The 12,963-nt window shown below is 37.8% G+C and overlaps 2 protein-coding genes across 2 annotated transcripts in view; one reads left to right on the top strand and one right to left on the bottom strand.

Annotated features, from left to right (window-relative positions):
- HDGFL3 (HDGF like 3) overlaps positions 1 to 12,963 on the bottom strand; it is a 78,787-nt gene that overhangs the window by 12,435 nt on the left and 53,389 nt on the right. The window contains exons 3-5 of the mRNA XM_036845047.1: positions 8,642 to 8,780; positions 5,762 to 5,920; positions 1,664 to 1,810 (exon numbers count right to left, since the gene is read on the bottom strand). Of these exons, the coding sequence (XP_036700942.1) occupies positions 1,664 to 1,810; positions 5,762 to 5,920; positions 8,642 to 8,780 (445 nt within the window). The remainder of the gene's footprint in view (positions 1 to 1,663; positions 1,811 to 5,761; positions 5,921 to 8,641; positions 8,781 to 12,963) is intronic.
- Positions 1 to 12,963, top strand: part of TM6SF1 (transmembrane 6 superfamily member 1) — a 53,832-nt gene that overhangs the window by 36,065 nt on the left and 4,804 nt on the right. The gene's annotated exons all lie outside the window — the stretch shown is intronic.

Raw genomic sequence — 12,963 nt, 5'->3', positions numbered from 1 at the left:
CTTGCTCGCCTGCCGCTCACCTCCTGCTGTGCAGCCCAGTTCCTAACAGGTCTCTGACTGACAGGTAGCGGTCCACGGCCTGGGGGTTGGGGAACCCTGGGTTAAGGCATGAGTAGCTGAGAAAATGGACCCTGGGAGAAGAAAGAACTCTTTTAAGAAATTAGAGATGAAGAGAAAGGTGAAAAGAGTAGGATACATGGTGGAAGGGAGGTATCTTTAAGGTTAAGGGAGACCTGATACTGTCTATAGGCAGAGAGTAAGGAGCCAGCAGAAAAGAAAGTAAAAGTATAGGAGAGAAAGGGGACCACTGATGGGGTGTAGCCTTGGAGAAAGCAGGAGATGATATTCTGGACTCTGGTGATAGGAAGGTGCAGATTAGTGCTTCTCTTTAATGTGCATATGAATGACTTGGGCGGTTAGTTAAAATGCAGATTCTGATTCGATAGCTCTGGGGTTGAGCCTGGATTCTGCATTTCTAACAAGCCCCCAGGTGATGTTGATGCTACCTGTCTGCAGACCACACACTGAGTAGTATGGGTGTAAACTACCTCTTCCTCTGTCACGGGAAGTACAGCTAGAAATGGGATTGGCAGTAAAGGGGAGACAAGTTGAGGGAGTTTTTGCTATATACATATTGAAGTTACCTAGGATGAAGGAAGATAGCAGGTGAGATAAAAAGAAAATCAAATCCAAGTCAGGTACTCAAGCCTTTAGTGACTGTTAGCAGCTCTGTGTCCCTGGGAGGGCTGCAGGCAAAGGTAATGATAGAGGACTATTTATTGGAGAGAGGTCAAGAGAAGGAAGACAGGCAGAGGATGGAGTAAACTGAGCTGGGTGACAGAAACAAGGGAATAAACAGAATCATAACTTGGGAAAAATTATGGGTAACTGGAAGCAGGAGGAGACAGTTGAGAGGTAAACAGTAATGACAAGAGTAAGCAAGAACTCAGCTGAAACCAGAATTTAACTAAAGAGTAATAATAATTTATTTTATCAGTATTGTTTTAAAATGATTTGCCGCTGTCCAATTAGTCTTCATAAAGACTCATGGAAAATGACCAGGGGCAAAATCTGCCTTCACTAAAACTTTTACAAAGGTGGACTTGCCTGTGACTTTGAAGTTAACAGAGGTTAACAAAAGTTAACAAGATTCAAAGTGTACAAGTTTTCCCCTTGGTTACTTTAAACATTAATATTCACATATAGCTTGAATATTTAAATGTTTATAATCCCCATGGGTATATTAAATTACATACTGCTTCTAAGAAAGAAGCAGCAGTATAAAATACCCTATTTTGAACATGCCATTCATTTTATAAGAAATACAACTGTCAAATTCTGAGGTGGCATTTCATAATTTCAATACTTCATGCCTGACTTCTAAAAAACTCTCAAGGTGCTGAAGTTAGTTTAAAAAAGAATAAACCTGTCAGAGTTCCAAACTGATAGACAGGTGTAATTCCCACCCAGCTCTCTTTTGTTCTCAGACTCTAAGCACCCGATCACTTATTCAGGAGCTGTGAGTGAATGTATATGTCAAGCTGAGAATGTTTCTCCATTTACTAAGGCAACGTTTACTAATGCTGAGATATGAAACCTGTCCTGAGGCAAAATGTCTTCTAAGTTAATAGGAAGATAAGAGAAGTTACAGGTATATTCTTACCCCTTCACTGGTTTTTTGCAAGTCTGAAGTTGTGTTTCTTGTGTCATTGCCGGCATCTCCACCCTCAGAGCTGCTTTTATTTTCTTCTTCTTTGCAGTCCTTGTCATCTTCATCTCCTGGAGATTTCCGGGACTGTTTGGAGGATTTCTAAATATTTAGACAAGTTAAAAAGTACAGTCAAAAGTAGAAACCCAAATGCACAAATGTAAGTAAGAAATGTAGAAGTAGCTGACCTATATCCAGTCTTTGTGGCTTGATACAGGATATACCAATACAACATGGCAGTGTGCCACGACTGAGCTAGGTGACCTTGGACAAGTCATTTCACCTCACGGGGCCTCAGTTTAACCAGCTGGAAAGGAAGTAGAGGTGGACTAGATAACCTTCTAGTTCTTTCCAGCAGTGTGATATTAAAAGTAGAAAATAGAGATTCACATACCTGGAACACTGTCAATGAATAAATATAGCTGACGGACACCACTCTAGGAAGGCTACAGAGCTAGAAGGCACCCTAAAGGTCTCCTTGTCCCTCCCCATCATTTCACAGTAGAATGTTAGGTCCAGAGAAGCAAGGTAAACTATCTAGGATACTATATGGATATTCATGTTGGAACACTTATGGAAGCTGTTTGGTTAATGGTATACATGGAATGATCTTGACAAAACTTTTCTATCACTAAATGATATGAATTAACTTTAATCTTTTAAATTATGGATAGTTATTTAAGAACTCAAGGCCACACTGGTAAACTAGCCCTTTTTTTCTTATCAACTTGCATTTGAAACCAAGATGAACTCTACAGTGAAGATGAAAATACAATTATAGTTCGCAGCCAGAGCTGCTTTGCAGAACAGCATTAAAGTGATCAAAAGCTGGCCCCACTGTGCACCTTTAAGAAAATAAAATGTAGCATTTCACTTACATTTCCTTTTTGAGAAATTTTATGAATCTTTAAGCACATGGCAAATAACAGCTAAGGCAAAACTCATTAAGGCAAGTCACTTTTGGTCTTACAGAAATGAATTAGCAAATCTGAGCTTCCTGAGACAATCAATATTTTAAAATGCAACTTTCAAAGAGAAAATATCTTCTAGCTATGTGATAGAATATGTAATTACATTGCTTCTATTTTACTTAACTGAAACTACCAACCAAGCCCAAAATGTCAGTTTAAAATGACTCCATTTTTACTTTTTACAAGGAGGGAAAGCAGGGATTTAATAATCCAAACATGGAGTGCCTGGAGTTAAAGTTTAGATCAAGTATGATGATATAAAAAGTGAAATACTTTTGTTTTCCTAGTAAATACAGTATAATTATTGAAATGCAGTAGTTGCTTTATATAGTAATTCTCAAGTAATAGTCCTTGACTTGCAGTTCTTACAGATAATAAGGCAGAACTCCCTAAAATTTATAGCGCTTACAAAGGATACTTACGAGTAATTCTACAAGTGAGTTTTTAAGCTTTATACTTTGATATACATAGACTAGAATTAGGGCATTACTATGTTTTGCTAATGAGTCACATTCGGTATTCTACTAAGAAATCTGGCTGCCAAGCTATATTTGGTAACCTTAGAAAGCTCTTACTGTGCTTATGCAGATCGTCGCAATTCCTGTAATTTTGGGGAAGGACCCTTCATCAGTTTCATCAATATGGTTTTGAACTGGTTGTGTGTCCAACTGTTGCTATCTTTGGTTTTTAACTAAGATTACTAACAGTTTACTATCATCATCAGTTTAGTTTGTTGTGAGGCTCTCTGATTAGCCCTACTTTATACAGTAAATAACTTGCATGCAAAATATTTTTTGCTTATAATTTTCTAGTATCTGTTATGGCTCAAATATGAATCACACATACACTTACTGCTAAAATGATATATACATAACCTCCCTCAAATGTGCTTATACTATGGCTCTTCATTATGAACTTTTTTTTTCCACAGAAAAACAGAATTAGGTGAGGTAGAGGGAAAGTGGGACTTCTCCCTCAACCTAACTTGGATGCAGTCAAAAAAGTCTGTGAACCAAAAGTTTAGTGGTAAAGGAAGATTATTGAACTTTAAGAAACAGATGTAAAAAAAATCACCATATTCAACAAAAAGGAAGCATTTGGGGAGCCAAAGAGAGCAGTGAGGTTATATGAGGTAAGTGGTTCTCTAAATGTGGTTCCCAGATCAGCAACATCAGCTCACTGGATATTTAATTCCCCACCCTGGACCCCGCCCTAGACCTACTAAAATAGAAAATGGTGGGGGGTGCCGACACTCAGCAATAAGTGTTTTAACAAGCCCTCCAGGTGATTCTGATGCATGCAAAAGTTTGAGAACTATTGTGCTAGGTTACTCAGTTGATATTGAAAATTAAAAATCATGGTTCTTAAGTGATCATGAAAGTTGTGATCTTGAAGGAAAGCAAAGGAAATGATTCTTTAATTTAAAATCGATAAGCCTTAGTAAGTAAAGTTATGTCTTTACCTCTTCACTACTTTAAATTATAAATCCACCCCGGGTATGAGCCCTATTACTTCTGGCTTTCACAAGAGTGATGAAGTAATGACATTTAAAAGCCACATATCCACACTATTAAATACCTCAGGTACCTTAGAGAGCTTAGATAATTTAGGGTGGTGCAACACATTACATAGAAGCTCAGCAGGCAATCATAAACTAAATTCAATTCAATTGGGTGTTTAAATGAAGTCCAAAACGTTAAAAGAAATTCAGCTTAAAAAATAACCCCTATGGAACATACAGTCTGTTAGGGAAAATTCTAATTATTTTGTTGCCATTTGCAAACTTTACCCCCATTTAAGGCAGATACCATGTTTTTCATTAGGTGTACAGGAAGTAACATGCATTCATACAATTTTACCCGTATGCCAGTTGGGTGGATTTTATAGACTGTAAAATAAAATGTTGATAGTCTAAGAAACCCTTGATACTTGTTTTAAGGAATTTCCTAAGTATATCCAGCCACTAAATACCAGAGTCTAAATGGAAGTAATTTGTCCAAGTATTCAACTGTGTGACAGACCAATTGCAGCAAAACTTGTACCCATCTTTATCTTCAAAGATCCATCTACCTTGCTTTAAGTTTCTAAAAGGTGAACAATTTCCACAATATCATAGTTTTTTCAATTGTATTTCTAAATTACTGTATGAAAAACCTAAACCTTCAATTTGTAAATCAAGGATCATGTCACGCCTCCAATAAATTATTGTTACATCTGGAATAAAATTCAAACTCCTTAACATGGCATGCCAGTCTCCATTATTTAGCCCTTGCCTGTCTCTGCCTTCTTTCAATCCAGGGCATGTCAAACTCTTCCTTCCCTCAGAGCTTTGCTGCTCTGCCACATGTGCTCTTCGTCCCATGCTCTTCTTTCAGGTCTCAGCATAAATTTCATCTTTTTGGAAAGGCCCGGCCACTCTATCTAAATAGATACACTTATTCTGTTGTTCCCTGCTCCCATTCATTTCCTTCATAGCCCTTTCAGAATTTACAGTTATTTATTATTTGTTTTTTAACTCTGTGTTTCCACCCCCCCAATCCACTGTATTGTAAGTTACATGAGGGTAGGAATGGCGTTGGATTTACTCACCACTATCTACCTAGTACAAGTGTCTGACATAGAATAGGTGACCTGGAAATATGAGAACTGAACAAATAAAGAGCCAAAGCACATTCTTTAAAGCAGAGAGACAAGAAAGAGTCTATCTTTATATTTACATCTATAATACTAGACATAGTCCTAAATTGTACTGAGTCTCTTATATTCCTAAATTCTTCAGGGCTCACCTGGGGGTTGTTATAAGAGGAATACCTATTCTTACATCCTTGATTAAAGAACAGTCCTCCTCCAACGGAGAAGGTGCTATTTTCAGGGTCTATAGCCCTTATGAGTCAATACCAGTTACCCTCACATCTAAGATCACCTGTCTTATTCCCCTCAGATATATTACTGTCTCTAAAGGCAGAGGCTCCACAGAGCTAATATATTTCTATGTGCCCAGTGAATGAATTAAAAGTAATCTAAAAACCTTTAATGAATATGCATACAGCATTAACAACAATGGAAAAGGTTTCTCAGTAACCTTTGAAGTGTATGACTTTTTCCGTTTTGAGCCTGCTTTTTCATTCTTTCTTTTGCCTTTTCCATCTTCTTCTACTCTATCACCTTCTTCCTCACTGCTTGCATCTGCAGTATTCCCGCCTTCTCCCTCGGTTTCTGAAGAGCTCTGTTGCTGAATTGCCTAAGAGATAATAAAATATTAGCTAATTACATTTTTGAAAAATAGCAAAGACTACAGACTATGAAAAGAATCATTCTATTCTAATTAGAAGAAGTTCAGCTTACTCAAGATTTTCAAAATAAACGGCTGTCAACTTCAATTTTCCAGTGACCAATTGACATGAACCCTCTTAAGGTGAAAGAATTACAGGCATACCTCGGAGATACTGCAGGTTCAGTTCCAGACCACCGCAATACAGCAAATATCACGATAAAGCAAGTCACGTGAATTTTTTGGTTCCCCAGTGCATACAAAAGTTATGTTTATACTAAACTGTAGTCTATTAAGGTTGCAGTAGCATTATGTCTATAAAAACAATGTGTATACCTTAATTTAAAAATATTTTATTGCTAAAAAATGCTAACCATCATCTGAGCCTTCAGCGAGTCCTCATCATTTTTGCTGGTGGACGGTCAGCCATGCTGATGGTTGCTGACTGGTCAGGGTGGTGGCTGCTGAAGGCTGGGAGGCTGTGGCAACTTCTTAAAATAAGACAACAGTGAAGTTTGCAGTATCAATTGACAAATGATTTCTCTGTAGCAGGCAATGCAGCTGGATAGCATTTTACCCACCATAGAATTTCTTTCAAAATTGGAGTCAGTCCTCTTAAACCCTGTCACCACTTTATCAACTAAGTTTATATAATATTCTGAATCCTTTGTGGTCATGTCAACAATCTTCACAGCATCTTCACCAGGAGTAGCTTTCATCTCAAGAAACTACACTCTGCTCATCCATAAGAAGCAATTCCTTATTGATTCAAGTTTTAGCAGGAGTTTGCAACAATTTAGTTACATCTCCAGGCTCTGCTTCTAATTCTAATTCTCTTGCCATTTCCACCACATCTGCAGTTCCTTCCTCCACTGAAGTCTTGAAACCCTCCAAGTCATCCATGAGGTTTGGAATCCACTTCTTCCAAACTCCTGTTAATGTTGATATTCTGACCTCTTCCTATGAATCATGAATGTTCTTAATGGCATCTAGAATGGTGAATACTTTCCAGAAGGTTTTCAACTGACTTTTGCCCAGATCCATCAGAGGAATCATCATCTACGGCAGCTATAGCCTTACAAAATGTATTTCTTAAATAATAAACTTGAAATCTAAATTACTCTTTGATCCATGGCTGCAGAATGGATGTTGTGTTAGGAGGCATGAAAACAACACTGATCTCATTGTACATCTCCATTAGAGCTTCTGGGTGACCAGGTGCATTGTCAACGAGCAGTAATATCAAGATTTTCAAAGGAATCTTTTTTTCTGAGCAGTAGGTCTCAACGGTGGGCTTAAAATATTTAGTATACCATGTTGTCAATAGACTGTGCTGTCATCCAGGCTTTGGTGTTCCATTTATAAAACACAGGCAGAGGAGATTCAGCATAATTCTTAAGGGCCCTAGGATTTCTAGAATTTCAATGAGCACTGGCTTCAACTGAAAGTCACCAGTTGCATTAGCTCCTAACAAGAGTCAGCTTGTCCTCTGAGGCTTTGAAGTCAGGCACAGACTTCTCCTCTCTAGCTATGAAAGTCCTAGATGGCATCTTCCAATAGAAGGCCGTTTCATCTACATTGAAAATCTGTTGTTTAATGTAGCCACCTTCATTAATTATCTTAGCTAGATCTTCTGGATAACTTGCTGCAGCTTCTACATCAGCACTTGCTGCTTCACCTTGCACTTTTATGTTATAGAAATGGCTTCTTTCCTTAAACCTCTGGCATCAACCTCGGCTAGCTTCAAACTTTTCTTCTGCACTTCCTCACCTCTCTTAGTGTTCAGAGAATCGAAGACAGTTAGGGCCTTCTCTAGATTAGGCTTTAGCTTAAGGGAATGTTATGGCCGGTTTGATCTTCTATCCAGACTACTCAAACCTTCTCCACAGCAGCAATAAGGCTGTTTTGCTTTCTTATTATTCATGTGTTCACCAGAGTAGTACTTTTAAATTCTTTCAAGAACTTTTCCCTTGCATTCACAACTTGGCTAACTGCTTGGCTCCAAGAGGCCTAGCTTTCGGCCTATTCCAGTTTTCAACATGCCTTCCTCACTAAGCTTAATCATTTCTAAGCTTTTGATTTAAAATAAGAGATGTGTGATTTTTCCTTTCACCTGAATACTTAAGATGCCATTGCAGGGTTATTAACTGGCCCAGCTTCAATACTGTTGTGTCTCAGGGGATAGGGAGGCTCAAGGAGAGGGAGAAAGGGGAACGGCTGATCAGTGGCACAGTCAGAACACACACAACATTATCAATTAAGTTCACTGTCTTATATGGGTGTAGTTTGTGGTGCCCCAAAACAATTATAATAGTAACATCAAAGAGCACTGATCACAAGTCACTATAACAAATATAAGAATAATGAAAAAGTTTGAAATATTGAGAGAATTACCAAAATGTGATGCCAAGACATGAGGTGAGCAAATGCTGTTGGAAAAATGGGGCCAACAGGCTTGCTCAATGCAGGGTTGCCACAAACCTTTGATTTGTAAAAAATGCAGTATCTGTGAACTGCAACAGAGCAAGGTATGCCTGTACATTTAATCCAAAGTGCTACTGGAGCCAGAAACAATTGTGACTTCAAATGGGTGGTGGGTAATCATTAGTACAAAGGACATATAAGAAAGATCCAAAAAAGAATTAAAATAAAAAATGAGATGTAGCAAGTGATAATGAAGTAAAACATCACCTGGTATCCAGTAAACTTTACTCCTGGGTTATTTTCTATTTCCCACAATCCTTCATTAAATCCTTTCCGTTTGTTTGACTTTCCAAACTTGTCTTTGTATTCCTTATAAGGGAAAAGGTCTTTGGGACCTAGAAATGCACTGCAGAGATATATTAGAAAGAGATTTGATATTTTGACCTTCAAATGTAAGATATTTTTAATATCAACTCAAGTGTCAGAGCATATTTTAGTAAATACATTAAAAGTATATATAAACCCTCTCAGTTAGACACATATCACAAGATGTTTTGCAAATAGATTTCAAGGTAGAAAAAATAAGACAGCTAGGTATGCAAGCCAGCAACCCTGGATGGTGCTACTTTGATTTTACTTTTAAATTACTAATTTCTTTTTTGTTTTGAAATTGATTTTTAGTTAAACTACTTTAAAAGTAGTTTTAAAAATGTCTACTTTGACCACTTAAATTATCATCTTAAACTAAGACTTACCTATGCTAATCTTTCAGAGGTAAGGGTTTTGTAAGACTCACAGTAAAAACATAAACACTGGATTAAAAAATGATTTTAACTCTATATGCCACATTAGTGTATTTATTCACTATTATTTCTATAAATTAAAAAAGCATTAGTGTTTAATGACGCACTACACAAGAAAAAAATTAGAAGTGGCAAAGTAGATAGAATCATCCAATTTAAACCTTATCCTAAATTAGTCATAATTATGAAAAGAAAATGAGTTAGAATAAATCCTGGGGCTGGCTAATAGATCTGAGCATTTAAACTAGAGTCTTCAGCATTATTATCTATGATATTAACCTGGTGAATAAGATGGTGGAGGCCCACATGCTGGCTGAGACTCATTTCAAACTAAGATTCATTTATTCAACAAATTTTATCAAACATCTCTAATGTGTCAGGCACTATTCCAGAGGTGCTGGGGATTCTTCAGGGAACAAAGAGATGAATGTCTCTGCCTTCATGGAGCATACATTCTAGTAGCAAGGGTAGGGGTCTAGACAATAAAGAAGATAAATAAATAAAATACATAGTACTGTGTGCTGAAAATAAATCAATAAATATATAGATGAAGCAGAGGAGGGGGATGGTTAAGGACTGGGGTGGATTTTACAGTTTTAGAAATACAGATCAAGAAGGAAGGCCTCACTGAAAAGGGAACATCTAAGAACTGAAGGGGGTGAAGGAAGAACCCATGCAGTTATCTGGGGAAGAGTAGAGCAGACTGAAGGAAGAGCAAGTACAACAGACCCTGAGGTGGGACAATGCCTAGTGTGTCTGAAAAATTAAGAGGCCAGTGTGGCTAGACTGAAATGAGTGAAGAGAGAGCTGTGTGAGATGAGGTCAGAGAGGTAACAGGGTGGGAGCACAGATTACGTCAGGCCTTGGAGGCCACTACAAAGGCTTTGAGTCACATGGGAAGCCATTAAAGGTTTTGAGAAGTGACAATTTGTGTTTTAACAGCGTCACTTTGGCTGCTGTGTTGAAAACACACTGAAGAGCTAGGTACTAGGGTAGAAGCAGAGAGACTAATTAGGCTACTGAAGTAACAGTGGTGACTTGGACCAGTTGTAAGCAGTGCAGTTGGTGAGAGGTGGCTGGATTCTGAATTCACTCTCAAGAAAAGAGCCAAGGTATTTGTTAATGGGCTAGATATGGCACGTCAGAGAGAGGGTGGAACTGAGGATATCTCCAAGGTTTTAGATTGAGCAATTAGAAGAATGCAGTTGATATTTACTGAAATGGAAAGATTTTTGAGAGAACAAGATTTGAAGATGAAAAGCTTAGTTTTGGATGTTGAATTTGAAAACTTGGTTAGATATCCCAGTGAAGATGTCAAGTAGGCAACTGGGCAGGTGATTCTGTAATTCAGGGGAAAGGTCTGTGCTGGAGATATATATTTGGAACTTATCAGCAGAGACGATGTTGAAAGCTTTGAGACCATAGGTTAACAGTTTACTGCTGATTTTTATAAATTCCATTTTCTGACTGGATCTTAGTACTGATCCCTTCCTTACACTGCCCAGCTGGTCAAGAATTCAAGTTGATAAAATCACCTGAGGAAGCTTTCTGACCCCAATCACCAAACTTTCCTTGACTGTTCACCTTTAATCGTTCAGCATGACTGCATTTCACTGAATCCAGAGATAGTTTATCAGGATACTGGACATTCTAACCAAATGCCTGACAAACTGAGCATGAGAAGGAAATGTGACTTTGGGTACGGTGATTTCACTTTTAGAGCAATTTGACATGAATTATTAGACTGTGGCTTTTGACCTTTCTCCAGTCCTTGACTCTATGTATAGGAATTAATTGTGGGCTAAGCTGCCTGAGGTTCACGTCAGCTACAGATGCTAACCAGAGCTTGTCTGTACTTTAATTATGCCACAGGAGTCAAGGTTAATGATTCAACTGGCCATGTTAGCTGTTGCCAGAAAAAGGAACACTGAATGAGCTATTCTAAAACAAGTTCTTGTTTTTCATAGACAATCTTGGTTTTTCCTGGATTATAGATAATTCCACAAATCAAATCCCCTCTCAACTGGTTAACTTTGCTGTACATTTTATAAATTTTAAAGGGTAGGCCAGAAAATAGAATTGTTCAAAGTTACATGCTCTAAGGATGTTATTTTTTTTCCTGACAAAGGCTGCCTTGAAAATTGTCCAGACTAAAACTACTGGGGTAAAGTTATATGGAGCAGAAGAAATTGGGGCTCCAATCACCTACCTGTCTGAGCAACAGATTCAAAGAAACTGGGGCTCCAATCACCTATCTGTGTAAGCAACAGATTCAAAGCCATGTTCTGAGGAAAATTCTGGTCCTGCCTTGGGGTGCTCCTGCTGACACAGTTTTCTTGTTAAGTTCCTCACCTTCCACATACTTTCCCCCCCTTTCATTTATTTCATTTAATCAATTTTAATTCATTCAACAGCTAGTTTTAGACACTCCCGAAGTCATTCTACGAGGCCACCATCACCCTGATACCAAAACCAGACAAAGATACCAAAAAAAGAAAATTACAGACCAATATCACTGATGAATATAGATGCAAAAATCCTCAACAAAATACTAGCAAACAGAATGCAACAACACATTAAAAGGAGCATACACCATGACCAAGTGGGATTTATCCCTGGGATGCAAGGATTCTTCAATATACCCAAATCAATCAATGTGATACACCATATTAACAAATTGAAGAAGAAAAACCATATGATCATCTCAATAGATGCAGAAAAAGCTTTTGACAAAATTCAACACCCACTTATGATAAAAACTCTCCAGAAAGTGGGCACAGAGGGAACATGCCTCAACATAATAAAGGCCATATATGACAAACCCAGAGCAAACATCATTCTCAATGGTGAAAAACTGAAAGCATTTCCTCTAAGATCAGGAACAAGACAAGGATGTCCACTCTTGCCACTATTATTCAACCTAGTTTTGGAAGTCCTAGCCACGGCAATCAGAGAAGAAAAAGAAATAAAAGGAATACAAATTGGAAAAGAAGAAGTAAAACTGTCACTGTGCAGATGACATGATACTATATATAGAGAGTCCTAAAGATGCCACCAGAATACTACTAGAGCTAATCAATGAATTGGGTAAAGTTGCAGGATACAAAATTAATGCACAGAAATCTCTTGCATTCCTATACACTAATGATGAAAAATCTGAAAGAGAAATTAAGGAAACACTCTCATTTACCATTGCAACAAAAAGAATAAAATACCTAGGAATAAACCTACCTAGGGAGACAAAAGACCTGTATGCAGAACACTATAAGATAAGACACTGATGAAAGAAATTAAAGATGATACCAACAAATGGAGAGATATACCATGTTCTTAGATTGGAGGAATCAATATTGTGAAAATGACTATACTACCCAAAGCAATCTACAGATTCAATGCAACACCTACCAAATTACCAATGGCATTTTTTACGGAACTAGGACAAAAAATCTTAAAATTTGTATGGAGACACAAAAGACCCAGAATAGCCAAAGCAGTCCTGAGGGAAAAAAATGGAGCTGGAGGAATCAGACTCCCTGACTTCGGACTAAACTACAAAGCTACAGTAATCAAGGCAATATGGTACTGGCACAAAAACAGAAACACAGATCAATGGAACAAGATAGAAAGCCCAGAGATAAACCCACACACCTATGGTCAACTAATCTATGACAAAGGAGGCAAGGATATGCAATGGAGAAAAGACAGTCTCTTCAGTAAGTGGTGCTGGGAAAACTGGACAGCTACATGTAAAAGAATGAAATTAGAACACTCCCTAACACCATACAC

The sequence above is a fragment of the Balaenoptera musculus genome, chromosome 2 (genome assembly GCF_009873245.2).
Source record: "Balaenoptera musculus isolate JJ_BM4_2016_0621 chromosome 2, mBalMus1.pri.v3, whole genome shotgun sequence".
NCBI classification, from domain to species: Eukaryota; Metazoa; Chordata; class Mammalia; order Artiodactyla; family Balaenopteridae; genus Balaenoptera; species Balaenoptera musculus.
The sequence above is the reverse complement of the archived record's forward strand: the minus strand, read 5'-3'. Positions and strand labels throughout refer to the sequence as shown.